Source organism: Bombus terrestris, chromosome 10 (assembly GCF_910591885.1).
Source record: "Bombus terrestris chromosome 10, iyBomTerr1.2, whole genome shotgun sequence".
In the NCBI taxonomy this organism is placed as follows: domain Eukaryota; kingdom Metazoa; phylum Arthropoda; class Insecta; order Hymenoptera; family Apidae; genus Bombus; species Bombus terrestris.
Genome location: NC_063278.1, coordinates 8,757,031 through 8,777,182, shown reverse-complemented (window position 1 = coordinate 8,777,182; position 20,152 = coordinate 8,757,031). Strand labels below are relative to the sequence as shown.

General features: G+C 38.6%; 1 protein-coding gene across 4 annotated transcripts; it reads right to left on the bottom strand.

Moving 5' to 3' along the window:
- Positions 1–294: 294 nt before the first annotated feature.
- Positions 295–19,318, bottom strand: LOC100648522 (solute carrier family 22 member 21). Of its 4 annotated transcripts, none has more exons than XM_003398162.4 (11): positions 18,965–19,318; positions 9,513–9,592; positions 7,967–8,114; positions 6,828–7,041; positions 6,635–6,741; positions 4,821–4,975; positions 3,896–4,085; positions 3,357–3,489; positions 2,970–3,282; positions 2,635–2,819; positions 295–2,044 (listed from the first exon to the last, which is right to left on the bottom strand). In XM_003398162.4, the coding sequence occupies exons 1-11, from the start codon at positions 18,988–18,990 to the stop codon at positions 1,868–1,870; spliced, it is 1,728 nt and encodes a 575-aa protein (XP_003398210.1). In that variant the 5' UTR covers positions 18,991–19,318; the 3' UTR covers positions 295–1,867. The 4 variants fall into 4 exon arrangements, with proteins under 4 accessions (XP_003398210.1, XP_012167867.1, XP_012167866.1 ...); XM_012312477.3 differs by lacking the exon at positions 18,965–19,318 and adding an exon at positions 13,023–13,297; XM_012312476.3 differs by lacking the exon at positions 18,965–19,318 and adding an exon at positions 11,942–12,080.
- Positions 19,319–20,152: the final 834 nt, after the last annotated feature.

Sequence of the window (20,152 nt, the reverse complement as noted above, 5' to 3'; positions counted from 1 at the left end):
TAAAAATTAATGTTTCCATCTTCTCTCTTGTAGTTTCTACGTATATTTCAAATACGTAGGATTTACTAAAATCACCAAATAAACAGAATTGTAAAGATACAAACAAAATGTAGCATGATTTATAATTGGAAGAACCAGGTGCTGAAAATCGTTTGAATTTGAGTGAAACGTCAGTCAGACACTGCAGCGTGCTACGTTTAAGTATTTAAGCAGAAGTTTCCTAAGCTATTGTTTCAAAGTATGCCAAGGGAACTCTTGCAAACGTCAAAGGTAAAATCAACGACAACCAAAGGATTTCGTAAATGCTTATGTATCATCAGAATTACGTTTACTTGTTACATTAATGTCTGGTACACGTATGATGCGTTGCTATGTACGAATATTCTTAACTCCGTCTTAACAAATACGATTGCCTGTGAAGCGTCGTTAAATTCCGCTACTCGCGACACGATGGAAATATCTTCTAGCGATATCAACAATTCTATATACAGGTTATGAGTTATCGTTGATGAAAACGCGTTGGAGAGGAACTACCATAGTCGAGGATATTTACATTAATATTTCAGTTAATACTACGTGGCAACGAAATTAATAATACTCTCACGAAAGATTCAGCATCATAAGAACTATTGCAAATAACGTGACAAAATATTCCCACCGTCACGAGCATCGTTCGTAATACAATTGCTCTTCGTAATTCTCTAAAACAGCATCGTGGCCTATCCACCGTGTGCTCCTATATAATTTCCATGAAACAATTGTACTACTATGGTTTGTACACGGCTACGTAAGTATCCACCGGCGGAATACTCGTTTAGAATAATAATATCCTCGCGTAAACATATACACACACACACACATATACATATGTGTGTGTATATATATATTTATACATGAAATTAAATTACCGCTATTATCTCGTCCTTCTGAACGATGCACTATCATGGCACGATGCTCTACACGCCTTAAAATACAACGACAATGGCCGACATACATTTCTAAAATGCTTGACTCAGAAACACAGAAAGAGCCTGACGTAATTACTAATACGTGTTTATGAACATTATGCAGCAATACTGTGAAAATACCTGAGTATATTTATGTTTTCTCTCCTAAATGGAAGAAGCATCATGGGACAATGCACGCATAATGCATGTGTATTTAATAAAACTCATCGTACATATGTAGACGTCTAGACGACAGATACACCAACATGTCGAACGATAGCCTTAACTGGCAGCAACGAGGCATAATTAAGCACGTTAAAAATTAAACGGACATTGCACGAACGGGAGTGGAACGATCTCGCGCGCCTTATCTATCGATTGCACAAGCGAAAAAGGAACAAACGAGCTGGCGAATTATCGACTAGGTCTGATAAATTGTTGCCAATCCTCCCAGGAGACTATCTTTCTCCCTTGACTATTTCATCTATAATCAACGACTCGTCAACTCGTTTCGCGACCAGTCAATTTTATGGCAAATTGATCACAAGCGAACTCTGTTGATTTCAATGCATTGAAAACGAGGGCACTGTGTAACAGCGCGCGTTTAAGCTCCCTTCGTTTCAGGAGTTTCCACGCACGTTTCACTCGCGAGCTTTCGAGCCATGAATCGGATAGTCACGGCCGATATTCTTCGCACCAGGAGGAGAAAAACTTTTGAAAGTCATTGCTGCTGCACGTTTCTTTCCACCACTTTCTCTTCTTTTTCAATTCAGTTTCGTTTTTTATTCATTTCTTCCCTCTCTCGTTGATTTTCACACTTTTTCCTTTTTTTGTTTCCTTTGTCCCTACTCTCTTCCATTTGTCTCTTGCGTTTTGTTCTTTTCCGGATTTATAACGCGCCGCGTTGCATCCGACCGCCCTTAAGACGGCGAATCCTGCAGTTCCTGTTTCTGCTGCACTTTACCGATATTCTCTGCCTCCCACACCGTGTCCGGAAGTTTGGTTCCCAATGTTTCCGGGAAGAATAAAGACAGCAGCCCCGCGGATAATGCCATGCATCCAAACAGAATCAACGGCAGCTCCGGCATTATTTGTGCCTGTATCATAAAAAGATACGTAAAAACGCGAGAAGACGAAGTACATTATATCTATATATTGCGTGTATTTCTTCCGTGAAAAATTCATTTCGCGAAGATTTATAGATTGTTATTTGAACACGAATACTTTTATACAAAAGGCAATTGGTCCTCTTGCATGCTATACCTACTAATGATATTATTAAATTGACAAGTGACAAGTCTTAAGTTGTACTTTACTATGGCAATTCACTTCGAGCAAGAATTTTATCTCTTTCGTTATTAAATCTATTACTGTCGGGTAAAAAAATTTATTAGCGTATCTTATAGCGATAATATTAATGTAATTGTACTAATCCACGGAAACGAAGGACAAATGCACAACTGTGTAGAAATAGCTACAATGTAAAATTTCGCGTCCGCAAAAGCCACAAAGCGCTTTCTAATTATTTTGTCCGGTCTTTAAGCCTTGCTTAATCCGCAAGCTTAACATATCGATAAATCAGAATCTTTGTTTCGCTCGTATTGTTCGAAAATAAAGCGCAAGCATGCAACAAGCGGTTCGTATCGGTATCGTTCTACGATGTACATTCTTGCGGTGGTAGACTCACCAAAAGAGGAGTTTGCGGTGACAATATTGACCCCATGCGGCCAGTCATGCTGCAAATTCCAAGAAGGGAGTGTCTCAAGTTCGTAGGGAACAGCTCCGCCGTGTAAATGTAAATCGTCGAGAAGGACATCGTAATACACCATTTCCCGCCCATGTACAAGATCAATCGTAGAAAACTCAGCGAACCTGCAATGGATTCGTTGTCTATCGATACTTGACGTTCCCTTTCTAAATTAATCTGTCATCACTCGAGCATTTTCAAACAAATAATATAAAAAGGATGTAAGGCTAAATGCTGTAAATTGCAGAGGGAATTTCAAAGAAAATCCAGGTTACCTGTCGGTACGAATTGTATAGCCAGACAGAACACTCCGCTGAGTAAGAAAGACGAGGAAAGCGTAGCTTTACGACCAATGTAATCGGTCAGGAACCAGGTCAGAAAGTAAGCCGGGATTTCGACGACGGCCACTAGTATGAAATTAACGTATTTGTCACCGGCGAAAGCCACCGAGTTTAACGATAATCCATAATAGACGAAAGTGTTCGTCAGCCAGCAAAACGAGCACGCCAACAACCGAGTGAGCATCACCGAACTATTTAAAACTTGCATCGCTGGTGACTTCTTTTCGGCTTGTACCAATTGTTCCGTCTGAAAAATACGATGCCAGATATCGTTTCGAACTCAAATGTTTTCCTTTGTACTCCCTTGAAAATTAATCCTACCTTTTCTGTTTTCACCATGTTCAATTCTTTGAACGCTCCAATAGCTTCCTCGGAGATTTGTAGTCCGTTAATACGCGCCATTCTCCGATAAATACTTTCCACCTTTTCGTGTTTTCCATTCGCCAATAACCACCTTGAAAATGGGCATCATTGTGTGTGTTTTTCTTTTTTTTTTTTTTTTTTCTATAGTAATTTTCGAACGGGGAAACGATTGAGTGTATCTTTGTATAGGACACGCTTTATCGATAACCTATGGCGTAGATAGAAAAAAAGGAACGATGAGAAAAGTAATTTGATAGAATACGGTTACAGCTTGAACCAAAGATTAAAAGCAGCCTACACATCCTTGACGATCCCTCGGTATCGTGATCCGTGTTAATTAATTAGAGAGTACCGAGGTCCAATCAAGGGCGCAGTGACGTGAAAAGTTCACCGGTTAATTAGCCGGATGTCGTAGAACGCGTTTAAGGGAGTTCATTTCGAGATCGTTAACAAGGCGTCGGAACAATGCGAATGAAACATTCGCCAAAGGAAATTACCTGACTGATTCCGGGATCAGGACGGGCAATAAGATGGCGAGCAATGCCGGACCGTAAACCATTCGAAGGATCATCCGCCATGATCTAAGCCACATCGCGATCAAACCGAGTAGCATCTCACCCACTGCGAACATGCAGCAGATGATCGTACTGGCTAGCACTCTGCCGTTTACTCCTGCCATTTCCATCCCTGAAAATAATCAGACGTTGCTCATACGGTGAACTTGCGGTTATTCGTTATCAATTTAGGTTATGGTTACAGCGAATGCATTCTCTGACAATCTTATGCTATCATAAGAGTTCAAATTCGTCGTTGTTCAGATGTTTAATTTGTCAGAAGTATACTTCAAAAGAACAGGCATCTAACTATGTTCTCAATGAATCTCCGCTTTGATCGGTTATATTTTTGTTGAGATGAAAGCTATCAATTAATAGATCAAGGTTTGGTATTGCTCTACGAACAAAGTTAAATTAAAGAAGCAAAAGAAAACCACCGATATTTTTGTTAATAAAAATGTCCAGCAATGTGGAAAACATTACAAACGTCCATATCGATAAATGACAATCGATGTATTGTTGGCACTGATTCTGGGATCCGTAAGAGATCAGAGTCGCTTGATCTGATAAATCATGATAGGTGATTGAAAGGCTTTTCTGACGAATTGTTGGAGCTGACAACATTGAAACGTGCATTATAATATATACACTGCATGGATATTGTATTTACGTATAAATGAAATATTGGTGAAATTATAAGCGTGGCAATGGTAAACTGGAGAACAGCAATGGTTACCTTCAGTTACGTTTTTCGATATCGAAGAGTTCCTGCATCGAGTGGCCAGTGGCATGTGAAACATGGCCGTTATTTATATCAACATTATTCACGTTCAACATCTTCCCTTACTTTGCCTCGTTATTAACTCACCTAAAATAAATCCAGCGCTGTAGATACCGGCCGCGACAGTCGCGTCGATAAATTCGAACGCGAGAAACATCCAATAATTCACGGAGAAGGAATGTATCAGGCCGCTGATTCCGCTTAGGAATGTGGTGAGTGTCAGTATCGTGCGTCTTCCGTATCTGAAAGTAGCGAAACGAAATATAAGCGGACGTTGAGGATTTGGCGACTAGACAGCGCTTCCCTATTTGTCGATGATTCCCATAAAAACTTCAACGAACTATATTCTCGATGTAACTGCAGAAGGTTTTTGATAAGAACGAGAGGAATGAGAAGGTTCATATCGAAAGCTATCCTTGTCAATTTTCATATTTTTTCAGAAAAAGAAGAAAATACTTCAGCGTCTTTTGTTTTCGTTCGATAGATTTCTATTTTTGAAATAAAATATTTATCATATCACGCAATTACTAAGACGAACTATATCGATATAATCACGAAGTTGCGCAAACTGGAATAGTACGATGGACAATATATTCTCTTTATGAAATCAGAATAACAAACAGTGGAATAGTTAGAACATCAGTATTTTTGTTCTTCGCGGCTGTTATCAAACTGAATTATGTCGATATGTGAGTCATCGTTTAAGAAAGCAATGATTGTGGTAGTCCAAAATACATAACTGTCTCACTAAAAGTAATAGACTTGGTAACTTGGCAAAAATTATTCTGGTGAAAAACAGATTTGGCAAATGTTATTCTTCTAGAGAAAATCAATTTATGAATTTTTCTTCTAACGATTAAAATACGCTGTTATCTCAAATATTAAAAAATTCGACAAGAATGGTTCTCGTTACGAGCCCCCTAGATTATTCAAAAAGGTGAATCTCGAAAAACAACCTGCAAGTTCGAATCATTGTCATAGATCTTCAAAGTTCGCGCAAAGTACAGTTTCATTTAAATACAATTTTCCCTTTGGACAATCTCAAGTATTCCCCGACTTCGAATTAGGATTTACAAACCACAGACTCGCGAAAGTCGTCTGTCTGACTACCGGAGTTCCGGTTCTCCAGGGACACTCTAGCACGTGTCATAAAACGCTCTAAAAACCTAGAAGATCGTCGAGTTCAAATTGCAGGAAATAGTCTAGAGAAAAACTTCATAGACCTCAGTATAAATCCGTCACGGTTCGATTTCTCTGTGTTATCAAGCATCTTAATTATCTTTCACACGTTTTTCCACGTTTTATGGGATAATTTCGATAAGCGAACACTAACGACCTGTTGATTTCGACCGAATCTCAGTTAAAGTGTTGCAACCCTCTTCTTCGATCGGACGTCGTTAGATGTCCGGTTCGAATCCAATAGACTCCATTATCTAGACTTGAGATTCGAACCGATAAAGACTAATTAATAGATTGCGGACTTTTGTAGGTTTAATGGAAATTAGAAAATACTAAATTACATGGAACACATATAACATTAAAAAATACATACAGTATCCAAAAATACTCGTAATCGTATTATATTACGTAAAACAATTCTTTGCTTAGGTCCCATTTGTTTAATTATATTTGTAAAAATATAATTTACCTAAACGTCCACGGTCTTCTAATCAATTTTGCTACATATACTCTTTTGGTAATTTCCAATCGAATCGTATTTTTCTATCGTTAGAAAATTTCCCAAATTTGAAGACAATGCGAAAAAATCGCTATTGATACGCGTGATTTCTAGTTTCAATTTCATACCAAAGGTTTCTTTGGAATATTAAGACGAAAACGAGATTGTGAAATAAAAAATTCAAGAGTCGCAGGAGTCGCAAATTTTAATGATTGTTTCTCACTTGTCCGATATATATCCAGCGAAGATCAGTCCGATGAATTGGCCAACGTTATTTATCGTGCCCACGAGCGTGAGTTTCCATCGATTGGTGTCGCAAGTGAGGTCCCACTGTATCGAGAAAATGATAGGATAAACGTGAGTCATCTAACTAACCGTAATTAGCTGCAATCTGTCGCTGGCTCGGTCGGTTTTACCTCGCTGAGCACCGTGTTCTCCGATGGATCGTAGATCCACGAATCGCATTTCTGGGTAGCGTTAGTGAAAGTCTGATTTGTGCACGCCCCCGTGTGATTCTGAACGACGTATCGGATGCACTTGGACATCTCTGACACGTTCGGTACAGAGTCCGGTACCCAGGACTCGTCGAACTTCGTATTCATTGGATTCTCGCATTCTGATACCGCACACCTATTTTTTGAATAATCATTCATTTATCAAAATGAGAATTTTTTAATGAAAATCGAAATGTTAAGAAGGAGATATCTTTCCAGGAATTATTTGAGTAAGTGAATTTTTCTATTCTATATGAATATCCCGGAATGTTTTCGACGATAGAACTGATAGTCTTTAATGTGGTAAAATATATATATCTTATAATTAATCCTAATATGGGAAATTGACCTCCTCCGATAATTTTTTATTATCTGATGAAAATATCACGAAAGTATCACGGAAGTATCTTCGTTCCTGCTTTACTTTAAAATTTTCAGCGATTGTAAAAACGAAAGACGTAACTGTACCGTTAACGCAAAACATAAATAATCATTAAAGTAAATCTGATTCAACGATCCATCTCAACAATGTTGTGTTTTATAAATTTATTAATAATTATTCGAAATATCCAGCAGAGGTCTATAGAACGTTATTCGAAGAAATTTCCTCTTAAAATAACGTTAAATTTGTTAACAGAGCGCGGTGAGTTGCTTCAATAAAATACAGTTAGCTGCGTAAAAGTGGTCGCTATACGCGTCTAAAGCTCGTCTACCGCGAAAAAGTTAACAGGATGGCTAATAAAGTAATCGATTATCCGTCGCATCGATTACATAATTCAATGTTCGATCACTCATGTAGTCGCGGAGCATTAGGTGCTCCTCGTTGATTGCACTTGACCGGCGCGCATTATTCAAGCCTTCTCGCCAGAGTTTATTCGTCCGAGCACGAGCCATGAACGAGACTGATTCGCTGTAGGCGACTAGCCCCGAGTAGCTCGAACAACAAAGGAGGCGCTCATACACACGATAGATTACACGGAGATTGAAAAAAAAATGAAAAACACGAAAAGAAAAAATAAAATCACTGCTCGAATCGCTGGTTGCATCACGTGGTAGCGTACCTGTATTTAACTTCGCCGGCTGTGAATACGTAGGCAAGCGTGAATCCTGCTGACAAGAACAGAGGCAGGCTGATTATCGCGAACATGATCATTTGATAGTATCCGAAGCGATCCACTTCCTGCTTCCTGTCCGATCCTCTCTTTCCCTCTGCGAAAAACACGGTTTTCCAAACGATCAAACGATACCGTTCGATTCGTCTGGTCTCTAAAAATTCTATCATTTGGAGGGAAAAGCATGGAAAAAAGAGGGAATCGAGTCGATCGTGAAAGTCTTGAACCTTAGAGCCAGCAGATTCTCCGGTGAAAATCGGCGCCTGCCGTTGACACGCGATATTTCTTCCACGAGCTTATAAGAAAGGAAAAAAGACGAAGAAAACGTGATTTTACATCCCCCGCCTCTTCTGGTACGCGTAATCGCGATCATGATAATTTCCTTTTAAATTATATATCAAGCGTCTTGTTTCATTGCTATTAGTCAAGCAATCACAGCGGTGTGGTCTAACGGCCATTGATTTATTCGTCATCGTTAGAACCAACTCTTTTTGTCTCTCTCTCTTATTTTCTTGTCTGCCAAACGGACATTGTTATAGTTATGATTCAGTTGACGCAAACTTAGACCAGAACGACTGTCTAATTGATTTAGCCGGCGTTTTTAATGAGTCGCGTAACTAAACAATACAAACCGCTTACTGATTTTCTTTCAAGCACGGTCTTCGCGTAGATCTCTTTGTAATTCTACCAATAGGCGACAAACAATAGTAAACGATTAACTCGAGTTACGTCTAATCAAGACGAATAGACGCGTCAAGCAAATCGCGCCGGTGGGTTGCAAACGGGCACGCGACTAATCGACATGGTAATTATATAATGCCATGACCTATCTACGATCTACGACATGCAAAAATAAATTTTTTAATATTCCTTGCTATTCAATAAGGTAGACATGCGAGGAGATGAAAGTGTTAAGAATAAAATCACTATTGTAACTAAATCATTCGAATGTAGAGTACTGCCATATTTACATTTTTAATTAAAGAAATCAATAGAAAAGAACTATATCTTTTTTCTAAATATATACAATTTATATCTATATAGAATTTCATTTCTTCATGAATTTCAAAGTCTTTATGCGAAAATACAATAACCTGTTTTGCTGGCTACAAGCATACAGATTTTTCCACTAATTTCTTAACGCGTCGTATAACGTATGCATTTAGGCATATGTTGCGTACCACATATCTGTTTTCTATTAGGAGTACTGCATTTGTAACATAATATACTTATACATCACCTACGAGAAATTATGTAAATATGTATTGTACCACTTTTCCTCTAGTCTCTTCAATTTCCTTTTCTTCGAACGCAGAATGTACGATTTTATTTTCGTTATCTGCGTTATATTTCAACAAATAAATTCCGCGTGCTAGGAAAATTTTTCATGCACATGCAAATCGGCGTCATATCGTGGAGATACTTGCCGATTCAGATCTAAGATATAAACCTACATATAATACATACATATAATATTAACAAAACAAGTGATTACCTGTCCCATCTTTGGTCGTCGAGGATTCACCGTTCTGCGAGGAAAAAAGCTTCATGCTGTCCTCCTCGTCGCCTCTAAGGCTGCAAATATACAGAGATTCGAGAATTATGTCTGATCCGTGGGAAACGCTCCTCTATTGACACTGCTTCGAAGATCAAATTGCTGTTCGATCGTCGGCTGCTCGAAAAAAAACGCGCGGAAACGACGCAATTCAACGCTAACATTACATAAAAGCAACAAGATCGCGCTAAGATGCTTCTACAAGCGGTCTACAAGGGGAAAGAACGTAAAAGGGCAAAAAGGCGCAAAGAAACCAGTCGCGAACGGGACTTTCACGCCTGTCGTCTGTCATCTGATTAGTCTTAACGCGGCGGAGAAACGAACGATGCGTGCAAGACACGCGATGGTTTGTATCCGCGAGTTATCATCGCCGTTGCAGATTGTCGTAATCGACGTAAAAGCAAAATCGTCGATGTAAAACTAACTGTTGGCAAAGAAGACGGAGCTGGATGGAACCGTAATCGTTGACACAAGGTCCAGCCGATAAACGCCCGATAAAAGGGAAACGAGCTGCCCGCGTGTTCGCACGAACTCGACGCGCGATCGCAACCAACTGCTCGCGGCGAATCCCGATTTTCTACTGGCGCGAATCGAAGCGAGTGGACACTAAAAGAGAGACAAAGGAAAAACCAGTGCAAACAGAGGCGTTCACATCGTCCCATACATATATACATGAAAATCAGCGCGTCATGGAGCCATGCTCTCGAACCCTAGCTGACCGATTTCTAACCGGAACTGCACGCTCTCATTCGTTTTTCTCGAAACGATTTCAATCTTTTCAAGGATTTCATTGTATAAATAGACTATAAAATGGTCTGTATAAGAAAAGAGGAATCTTGATAGACTAGTCGGACATCAGAGCCATCGGTATGATCATCGTTTAGCGACGGTCTTTCATACCATTGACTTTCTAATACGAAAGAGCGCGTCTGAAACTATTGCACGTCTCGATACTCTGTATTTATATGCAGTTCGTGGTAAACCGTCTCCTTGACGATCCTCCCGTAACCAACGGCACGATGCCGATTTAACGTTTCAAGGAGGAAACGATCCGTCGTTGCTCTTCAATCTCTTTCGATAAATATAAACGTGGAAGCTGGGCATACCACGGAAAATGAGCACGTTCCGCATTGTCTTCATAAATCATCGATTTATTGTTATTTATCGCCGACATGCAACTACTATGTAATTCTTCTTCGGTCTTCTCTTTCTTTTTTTTTTCATTTCGATCGCGCGTTCCCGGATAGATAAATTGTGATTATTACAAGGTGATGTCACACGCGGAGGATTTGGAACAGCGAGAGAACGGCGGAACTTGGAACTGTATCTTTTACATTTGTTAATCGTTCCAAGATTCCTCGTTTCCTGAATTACTCTTTGCCCTTCTTAACTAAAATGTCCTTCTGAAATTTTACCATTTTCTTTGTGCGATTCTTTTTCGTTCAATTTAAAATACATAACTAATCATTGTTTCGTAAGCCTATTTAAAAAGCGAAATATTTGACGGAGGTATTTCCACAGATCTTGAAAAAAGGAAAAATGCTAGAACATTTTAACTAAGGAGGATAATAGCGCTCGCCTGTGACGTTCTTCCATGTTCCGAGTTTTACGTCATGCAAAAAATTCGCCACACGATAGCTCACAGAGATACGGGATATTATGCGGCATTGTTGCACGCGTGACGACCTACCTAATCCAAGAAGAAGACGCAACGACATTTGTTGAATTGACCGTAAAGATTGGATCGCAGATGGATCCAGGTCATTTGTCCTTCGCGCGTAATTCCACGATGCCTGCTACTCATTCAGACACTCGGTGGGATTAACATATATTTAACGATATAAACGACCTGTCATAAAGAATCCTAATTCTTCAATAAAGACGCCAGTGTGCGCGGTTCGTATCGCATTACTACGGCTGCTATATCTTTTCTACGTCCTCGAATTTTTCCTTCTTCACTTTGCGCTCCGACCAGTTTTAACGACTCGGCTGATTAGCAGCTGGTTTTATAACTAGTTCTGTTGCGCATGGTTAGGGAAAAAAAGTTACTCGAAAACGTAATGAAGTTTTTAAAAGCCTTAAAGAAATTATTAACTCATGCATGACTGGATGTTTATCGAGCTGTGTGAAAAAGTTCTGTTGACTACTGGTAACAAAAACACATTATTGCGAGAAATACATAATTAAAATTAGGAAAATACATGTTAAAATTAGGAACAGTTTTACTGAAAATTTACATTTATCGTTTGATTAATTTTAGATTAAATTTAACCGAGCCTCGATACGAAGATTAAAAACATCGCTAAAAATCACGTCGAAAGAAATGCTAGATTATCTGAAACATAGCAATTGTATGAAATTCTTCTTACCGCTATTTTACTCGAATCTCGAACGGTTCTTACAATTAAAATTTTTACTGAACGAAAATTTTCTGCTCAATAGCTGATGATCCGGATAGGTCGCCCAGTCAACTGAATTAAAGTCTAACCCGACTCGTCAATTACAATATCACGATTCGATCAACTGAAACGAGGCGGAACTAAACAAACGCAACAAGAGGAACAAACGAACAATATCGAGTATATCGTCTACCTTGAAACGCACTCTTGTTATACTATCAATTGTAATCATCAACTTAAACGTTTTCATCTGATCGCTATTCTTCTTAACTTGACGTGCAATTGGACCTAAGTCTTCAACGAACACGGAACAATTTCCAGCTACCATCTGAGCGAAAAGAATAATTGCCCCCATTCGATGGTACTCTAAATCAAGAACCTATCTCGATCAAGAGACAAACGACCTCAGATCGAATTCCATGTACTCGTGTAATTACGATCGCGTATCTTAGATCGTTCCATTCATTCTGGTAATTCTTGTTCTATGAGAACACAAAAGTTCCCAGGATTAACAGTGGACGAAGAAAATATGATGCGCTTCAAGATCTAATGTGAACCGATGAAAATATCAATATTCGTTGGACCAAACCTATTTGCAATATTTTACTATATTTAATATAACATGCTTGTAACTTGCTAACTGAATCATCCTTTAACCAGATAATTCTATACTCGCAGAATCAGATATTAATAAATGCAAATTAAGTTCCATTAAGTCGGTTTTAGTCAGCGTAAATTTTAATATAATACACGGTAAAACTCCATTTATATGAACGGTATATAGTCAAACAAAATTTTAATTAATCATTAATAAACTCTGATTAAACGAGCTCTTGCTATACGAACTAAAAAATCATGTATAGCTGGGAAAATCCGTGGACTGCAATTTTATGAATTTCAATTATGTTGAATTATTACACTGTAACTTATTACCAAGTAAAATGATGACATGCAAGAAAGATATAAAGAAATTACTATGTTCAAAAAATTGCTAGTCCAAGCAACGAATTAACTCTTTCTTATTTAACAGATTGAGAGAAACTACACTCACAATTAGAACCAATTCACGCTCCTATCCACAACGTATCGTCGCTCGAAACAGAGTATATAACACATGTGAAAACAAATGTCCAGCTGCTTTTCGTTTTCTTTCACGAACACGCCTACACCATCGTCTGCGTGTCCACCGATTGCGTGTGACTCGTTGACTTCACGACGCGGAGAACACCGTTAAGTGAAAAAAATCACGCATTGACGCGTGCCAAGAACACTACATCGGTCTAGCGACCACGAAAGCCTTGTTGCTGCAGCAACTGTCTTTGAAGGTAAACGTATGCCCACGACTCTGTTCTGTTCCCAATGATCACCCGCGAGGACAGTGGGAGAAGTGAAACAGAAGGAGAGGGGAAGAATCGGTCCTTAAAGTTCTAGCCTTTCCGATCGGTAGGTCACTCGCTTTGCCACTGGCCAGGTACCACGCAGCTTTCACGTGAATCGCATACACCATAAAATAATCCGATGACCATTTCGAAAACTTACTGTGCAGGATCTTGCACCCAGGCTTGCTGATTCCACTAGACTGGCGATAAAAATGTTTGAGAAATGATAAAATGTGCGAAAAAGATCGTCGAAATGAAAGAATATACTTAGGATCATAAGTATTAGGACACCTATCGATATCTAGTATAAATTGAACGCTATTTGCGATACTATTGGACTGTTTTTATTCTCTAGGTATTTTATTATGAATCAGTTATTTCATTTGTAACGTATGTGTCTTATGATATAAAATAAAGTAAAATAATAAAAATAAAGTAAAGTGAAAGTTTCCCAGTGAACGTAAAGAATGGATATTCTAATTATTTATAGCCGACAGTATAACTTTGATTTAACGAATATTGAGCAACTTTGTCTAGTCGCAATAAATTCTGATGTTAGAATAGAAGGAATGATAGATGAATAGAATGTCGTGTAAATTCACTTTGCTTGGAGTCGTTTGACAAAAAGGACAGAAAACTAATTATAAATCTCCATAGCCTGCAGTGCGTTGTGATTAATGTGCGACGAACAACGCTTAAGAGACATTTACAACGCTGAAATTGTATTGCCACCGAATGATTATGTTAGGTAAAATATTGGAACAATATAGCTTCCTCATGGTTCAGTAATTATCAGTTAATTGCTAAAATTTCGCGGTTCGACGCCAGTATGCGTAAAGTATATGAAGGTCGACCGTATTTGACAATTGCACGGTGCTTAACGAAAGACATTACGTCGCTCCTTGAGCTCCTGGCCACCATTAAATGGCAATTACGTTGCAATTTTTTCGAAACCTGTAATTTGCTAAAATCTAAACTTCGAAACGTTTTAAATATTAAAGAACCAGCCAGAAGCTTTATTTTAACGTTTTAAAAAATATCTTATCATAGAATTGAAACAAACAAATATGCGTATTAACAACGATCATTTCACATGAATCTCTATCTAAAAAATCTTTTAACACGGGAGGAACACGATTGAGTCAAAAAGGATCTAAAGAACACAGCAGAGTTAATTGTCACCCTGTTAAGGAAATATGTAAACGAAAGTGATCGCAGTTACCAAAAGCACAATCATAAAATGGTCTAAACGCTCTAAACGATGGAATCATCGCTTCCTCAGAAAAACGCCAGCCCCGTGGCGAAAACTGTCACTTTCTCGCTCCAGGAAACACGCTCCGGGAAATATCGAAGCTCCAGACTAGGGAAATCCCCGGATTAAACGTCCCGCGTGCGCTATTATTTTGTTTACGCTGCCACCGTTGCGTTGAAAAGTGACGGGTTTTTGCTTGGTCGAGCAGCGCTAGATCCACATGGGCGGAGAAAACCGTGCGCACGATTTCCCGCGGTCGACACACCGACAGATAACGCGATAGATAAGAGAAAACGAACGAGCATACGCGCTCGCGTTCGCATTCGCTCGCCCATGTGTGCGTATTTTTGTCTTATTCAGTTCATCGAAAACAACCGGAGAAAAATCAAATAAAACTGGTTTACGCCGGCTTAGAGCGGATGCGACAGCTTAGTTGCAACTAACGTGCGACGGTTTATTGTTACATCGACCGTTATATGCAACGGGTCTATGGAAAAATCGGTTTTCCCCGTCGTCCGATCGTCGAACAAAATTGAAAACCGATATCGGTGGCTCGTTTTCGCTGCTCTCTCGCGATCTGTCTAGCCCGATTCCGCATTTTATCCACCATGTTCCGACCGGATGAACGGAACACGGAATAATGACGGATTAGACGAAATTGTACCTGTGGTAGTTGAATTTTTGCTACGAAATTATAGGAGTAATTATGACCATGAGCCACGCAAAGGGCAAACTAATGCGCTCCGAGCTAAGTCCGAGCTAAATCATTTGATCTCTGCGAAATTGAACGCTAATTGCGTAGATTTTGATATGGAAATTTAAACATTTTCGGGAAATGGGGCTGATTACTTTCACTTCCAGGGAACTAGAGCTCGTTCGTATATAGCGCTAGACTTGTTCGACGTGGCGTGTATTTGTGCGAAAGTGAAACTTGAGAAACTTGAGGCTGAAATTTTTGGAAAGTTTAAGAAACAAAGTTAACAATTTTGGTTCCTAGAGAGATAGAACTCGTATCGGTATAACGAAATTGTATCGAGTGTACTTTTCCGATGAGACGAACCTGAGAATCGTAAAACAGCTGTGAATGCAGTAATGAACGGCGTCATATTGGCGACTATGAAAATTACAGAAGACGGAAATTGCGCAGCAAATTTCAAATTAATTTACGTATTTCTCAGTGGATTTTGTTATTAGTGTTCATGTCTCTCTCGATGCGCGATTCTACTATGATTCAATTGGATAGGTATAATCTACTACATGTATCATTCCGATTGCATCGTCGATATCGACATACGATTACGTTCAGACGATTCTCAAATCAGAGCGTTTGAGATTAATCCATGAATCTCATGACTGAAGGATGAAGAATGGATAAAGAATCGCAGAAAGTATTAAATATTTCATAATGCGAATAACGTTACGAGATTTCTTTACTCGAGGGAATGTAAACTAGGAAATTTGAATTATTTATCACGACACGATAGTCAAGAAACAAGATATAAATAACTTCATAAAGAATGTCCTGAACCTTTTTCTGTAATACCAGTTCAGAGGAATTTGAAATCTAACAAACACGATATTGTATTATATAAATGTGTTAGTAGGAAAATGATAAGTATGAATTACTAAAATATGGTTTATCGGCTCGTATTAAAAGTTCGCATCTCATTAAGGATTCGTCAAAATATCGATAAAATGTTTTTGTCGTAATCAAAACAATATCGAATATCGTTATCAGAAATTTCTTCCATATAACGTCATGCTTATACTGATTATTTAACCGATAAGTATTTTCGATTAAATATTTTCGATCAACAGCTTTCAACGATAATAAAAGACAAATAAGAGAAGAAAGATTACAATGGAAAGGAAAGCGTAAGAAGATCGATAATTGTTCGTTGTACAAATATTTGCGAACTACTGCAGTTTATCAAATTAAATAACGTTCCATGACCTAGTTGTCCTAGTTAAAAATCAGACGAAAGGGGAAGCGGCATCGACGAGGATAAAAGAAAAATAAAATTTATGATAATGGTCGTTTATCTTGACCGTCGAAGAAAGGCTGCATTCATCCAACGAATGACGATTGCTTAGGATTTGTTTAAAATTTGTTTCTTCAAAATTTTTCGTGATCTCGTTAATGCAAATAATATTCCCTGATGATGGTCGTTCGTTAAGGAAACCTCCGATGAATCTTTGACAAATAAACCTATCTCGACCTTTAAAACTTTTACAGAAGATAATTTTCGCTTCCTTTAGAAATCAGTTTTACACGAACACCAAACATTTGAAAATTATGAAAACCTGTGGTAATCCATGGTTTACGTTTCCAGAAATTCGCACTGAGTTATCGCCAAATCTTCGCTGAAAAATATATCTCTCACTCGTTACTCGTCAACAATTTTTTTCCTCGATCATACGATGCATTATCGTGGACTATGTTCGTCATTAAATATCTCCAACTGACAGAAAAATCTTATCTACAGGTTGTTCAATAAAACAAACGAAGGAAAAACGGGATCGCATAATTATTCATGTTCGTGAAATCACGCGTTACAAAAGCTTCGCGAAGGAAAAAATTATTTGCTCGTACAAATAACGCTATTTAACGCTTCTACCTCCGAGTTTTAAATCCTCCGAGCTGCACGTCCAGTCATCTTGTTCGATCTCCAGATAAATGAAACGAAAAGATTCGAAAAAAGGTGAGAAAAGGAGAGCATAAATCGGCCGCGTGAATTGGCATTGATTACGAGAATCGCGCCGCTTCTAAGCGTTCCCGTAAATAGGAGTTAAATTCTGCAAACATTTCGAAGGTCGGTTTCGACGCGACACTAATGATTCCCCGCGCGAATTAGTCAGCGAAGCATAATGGCAAGGTAAATGAGCCCAGGCTGTGCGTCGCGGCAGCCCCGAGTAATTTCCATTCAATTTCAGTGTGTTCGACCGGATGGTTGACGAACCCTGGTCTATACAAGCCGCCTCCGTTACGTTGTTGTGCGACGATAATCGAACGTTAAAAAAAGAAAAATCGGTGCGTTTAAAAAAATGTAAATCATGAAACAAAACGCTCAAGTACGCCGGGTTACCTTGTGGAAGTCTGATTAATATTGCATCGGATCAGAGTCTGGTCTAACGCTTAAAGAAAACCTTAAACGATTTCCAAAAACGTACCAGTTTATTGCTAGCGCGAAGGTTCTTTTTGCAGTTGACATACAATCCGCTCTTATTTTTTTATTCACTGATTTGCTACTACTACTACTAACCGTATTTCAAGGAAAATACCATAAGAAAGTACTTACATGTAGATATCGTGATAAGAATATGGCAAGAGCATGTGACAACATGAAACTCGAATATTCGTTAACGTTAAATAAATTATGTTTGAAGATACAAGTTGCTCAGAAGCCGTGTTTATGAAATGTTGATTGGTTCTATGAATAGAAGAATGACGATGATAAATATACCTTCTTAATATTTACCTTCGAATTTATTATCTTTTTGTGATAAATAAATTGGGAATAGTTTGTTTGCACTTTGTACTAATTACATACAGAGCTATTCAAATTGTTTAAAGTAGCATATGTATGACTCGTGCAAGAATTAGTTTCTCAACATATTTTCCTATTTATCCTTGCGCCAAATACACGCAACAAAGACGCGCTGTAATTACTAATTTAGCATAGCACATTCGTCGGATGTAACGAATCATTTCCAAGAGGTCATCGCGGATCGTAGTTCGCAATAATCATCGCGATGATGTTTCTTTTCCTTCTTCTTTTTTTTCTTTTTTGAGGAAATTATCAACCACGGTAGGACGCGCGACACCATTTCGTTCTGTTTGCTCCGCGAAATTATCAAAATGCTTTATTAAACACTCTGGTCGATCAAACAAAAGAAATATGATGGTGTATCGCAAACAAGAAAATCGACAAGAAAACATAAAACTTCAGTCGCGAGTCGTCCTCGTATGCGAGGTTAATAAATATGCGCGTGCTGCTGTATGTTGATCCATTCCGAGTGTAAATCGCAAAGTGTAACGACCGTATTATCTTTAGACGATTCATGACTGAAAATTTCTCCGTATCTCCAGATACGACTGTTCCAGTGTGACGTAAGAGACTTGTCTATAAATATGAGAAAAATTGTAATCACCAGCGAAAGAAGAAAGATAAAAATCGAATACAAAATCAAACCGTGGAGCGTCGTTTCGCGCACGATCATTCATACGAGTAACAACCAGTCGATCGCTGGCCTCTCATGCTTGTTGCACGTGAAGCAACGGGCCACGATCAACGAATAACCAAAGAGGAGAATAAATGCTCATAAATAAACATGAAACACGCGTCCTTATGAATTACTTACATTCTAGAGCCCATCCTGGACCCCATGATTCTGCCACGTCGAAACTCGTCTAATGTACTCGAGTCGTGAGAAGAGTGGCTGCTGTTAAAGCGGAAAAATATTTTCCCCTCCGCGGACGCGCGACGAGGAAATTGTCGAAACCGCTCGACTTGACGCCTCTCTCGCGCGGCACTCTCTTTTGTCCTATATTCTCGCAACTCGCGAAGCTTCAGAGACACTCGAAAGTTTGTCAGTGCTTAGTCGTACAGTGGCGGGAGAAGTTTGTACCCAGTACTAAGTAAGAGGTGGACTGGTGCACAGTGACCGACGAATGTGACGAAAAGCCGGGAGAGAGACGCGAGGCCTTCATGGCCAGAAACCGCGACATTTTTCTCACTCTAATGTCACACTTTCTTATCTGGATTATTATAAAAGTTAGATCAACGATTCTTGATACTCCTAGGAATATGAGACACGTTCTATGAGACTGATGGGACTACCGCGCATATCTTCATGATTTCTTAAATGAGGTCATACGTTTGCTTTCGTCCTTTCCTTTTCTTTCCATTTTTTTTTTTTTTTTAACGTCATTTCTTTCACTGATACGTCAAAGAAAAGAAAAGTATCACTTCCTTATTTACTCTGTATCATTACGGAGTATTAATCATGGCCATGTAGTATTATCTTCAAAATTTTGTAAAATCATCAGAGATAACAGAAGACATTAACTTAATAGACTACGTTTCAGATGCAACTGATAAACGATTGCTATACCTCCGATCGTGCTTAAACAATACCGAGTTCTAACTATTCCGTATCGATTCCGTCGCGTTTCCCCGATGGACCGTCATAAAGAAATCTTTTCAGAGAAATACGCGACATGTAGTAGGTATATGTAATGCTCGATATGTAATTTCAGCATAGGAGATATAGTGGACATTTGTGTAAATATAATGTAGATTATATATTCGAGATGCTAATAGTCTAGATCCTTTGCTGGCACGTAAGAAGTATCGAACGTTATTACGCGATTTTGATTCGCAGAAAAACTTTATTAAAATCGTAAATAGAATTATGTCGCGATCGCAAAGTTTGACATTTGCGATACATTTTTAATCGAATATTGATTCTAGTCAGCAATAGAGATTATCTCAAGTATAACACTTGAAGTAAAATTAATTTATCAAAATACGATCATAACTGATAATT

Excerpts from the sequence above, each read along its gene's own strand:
- LOC100648522 (XM_003398162.4), bottom strand. The coding sequence starts at position 18,990 with ATGGGGTCCAGGATGGGCTCTAGAAT. Across the intron at positions 7,042-7,966 it reads GCCGGCGAAGTTAAATACAG|GTGTGCGGTATCAGAATGCG; the intron begins GTACGCTACCAC and ends TTCAAAAAATAG. Across the intron at positions 3,283-3,356 it reads ACATGGTGAAAACAGAAAAG|ACGGAACAATTGGTACAAGC; the intron begins GTAGGATTAATT and ends CGTATTTTTCAG.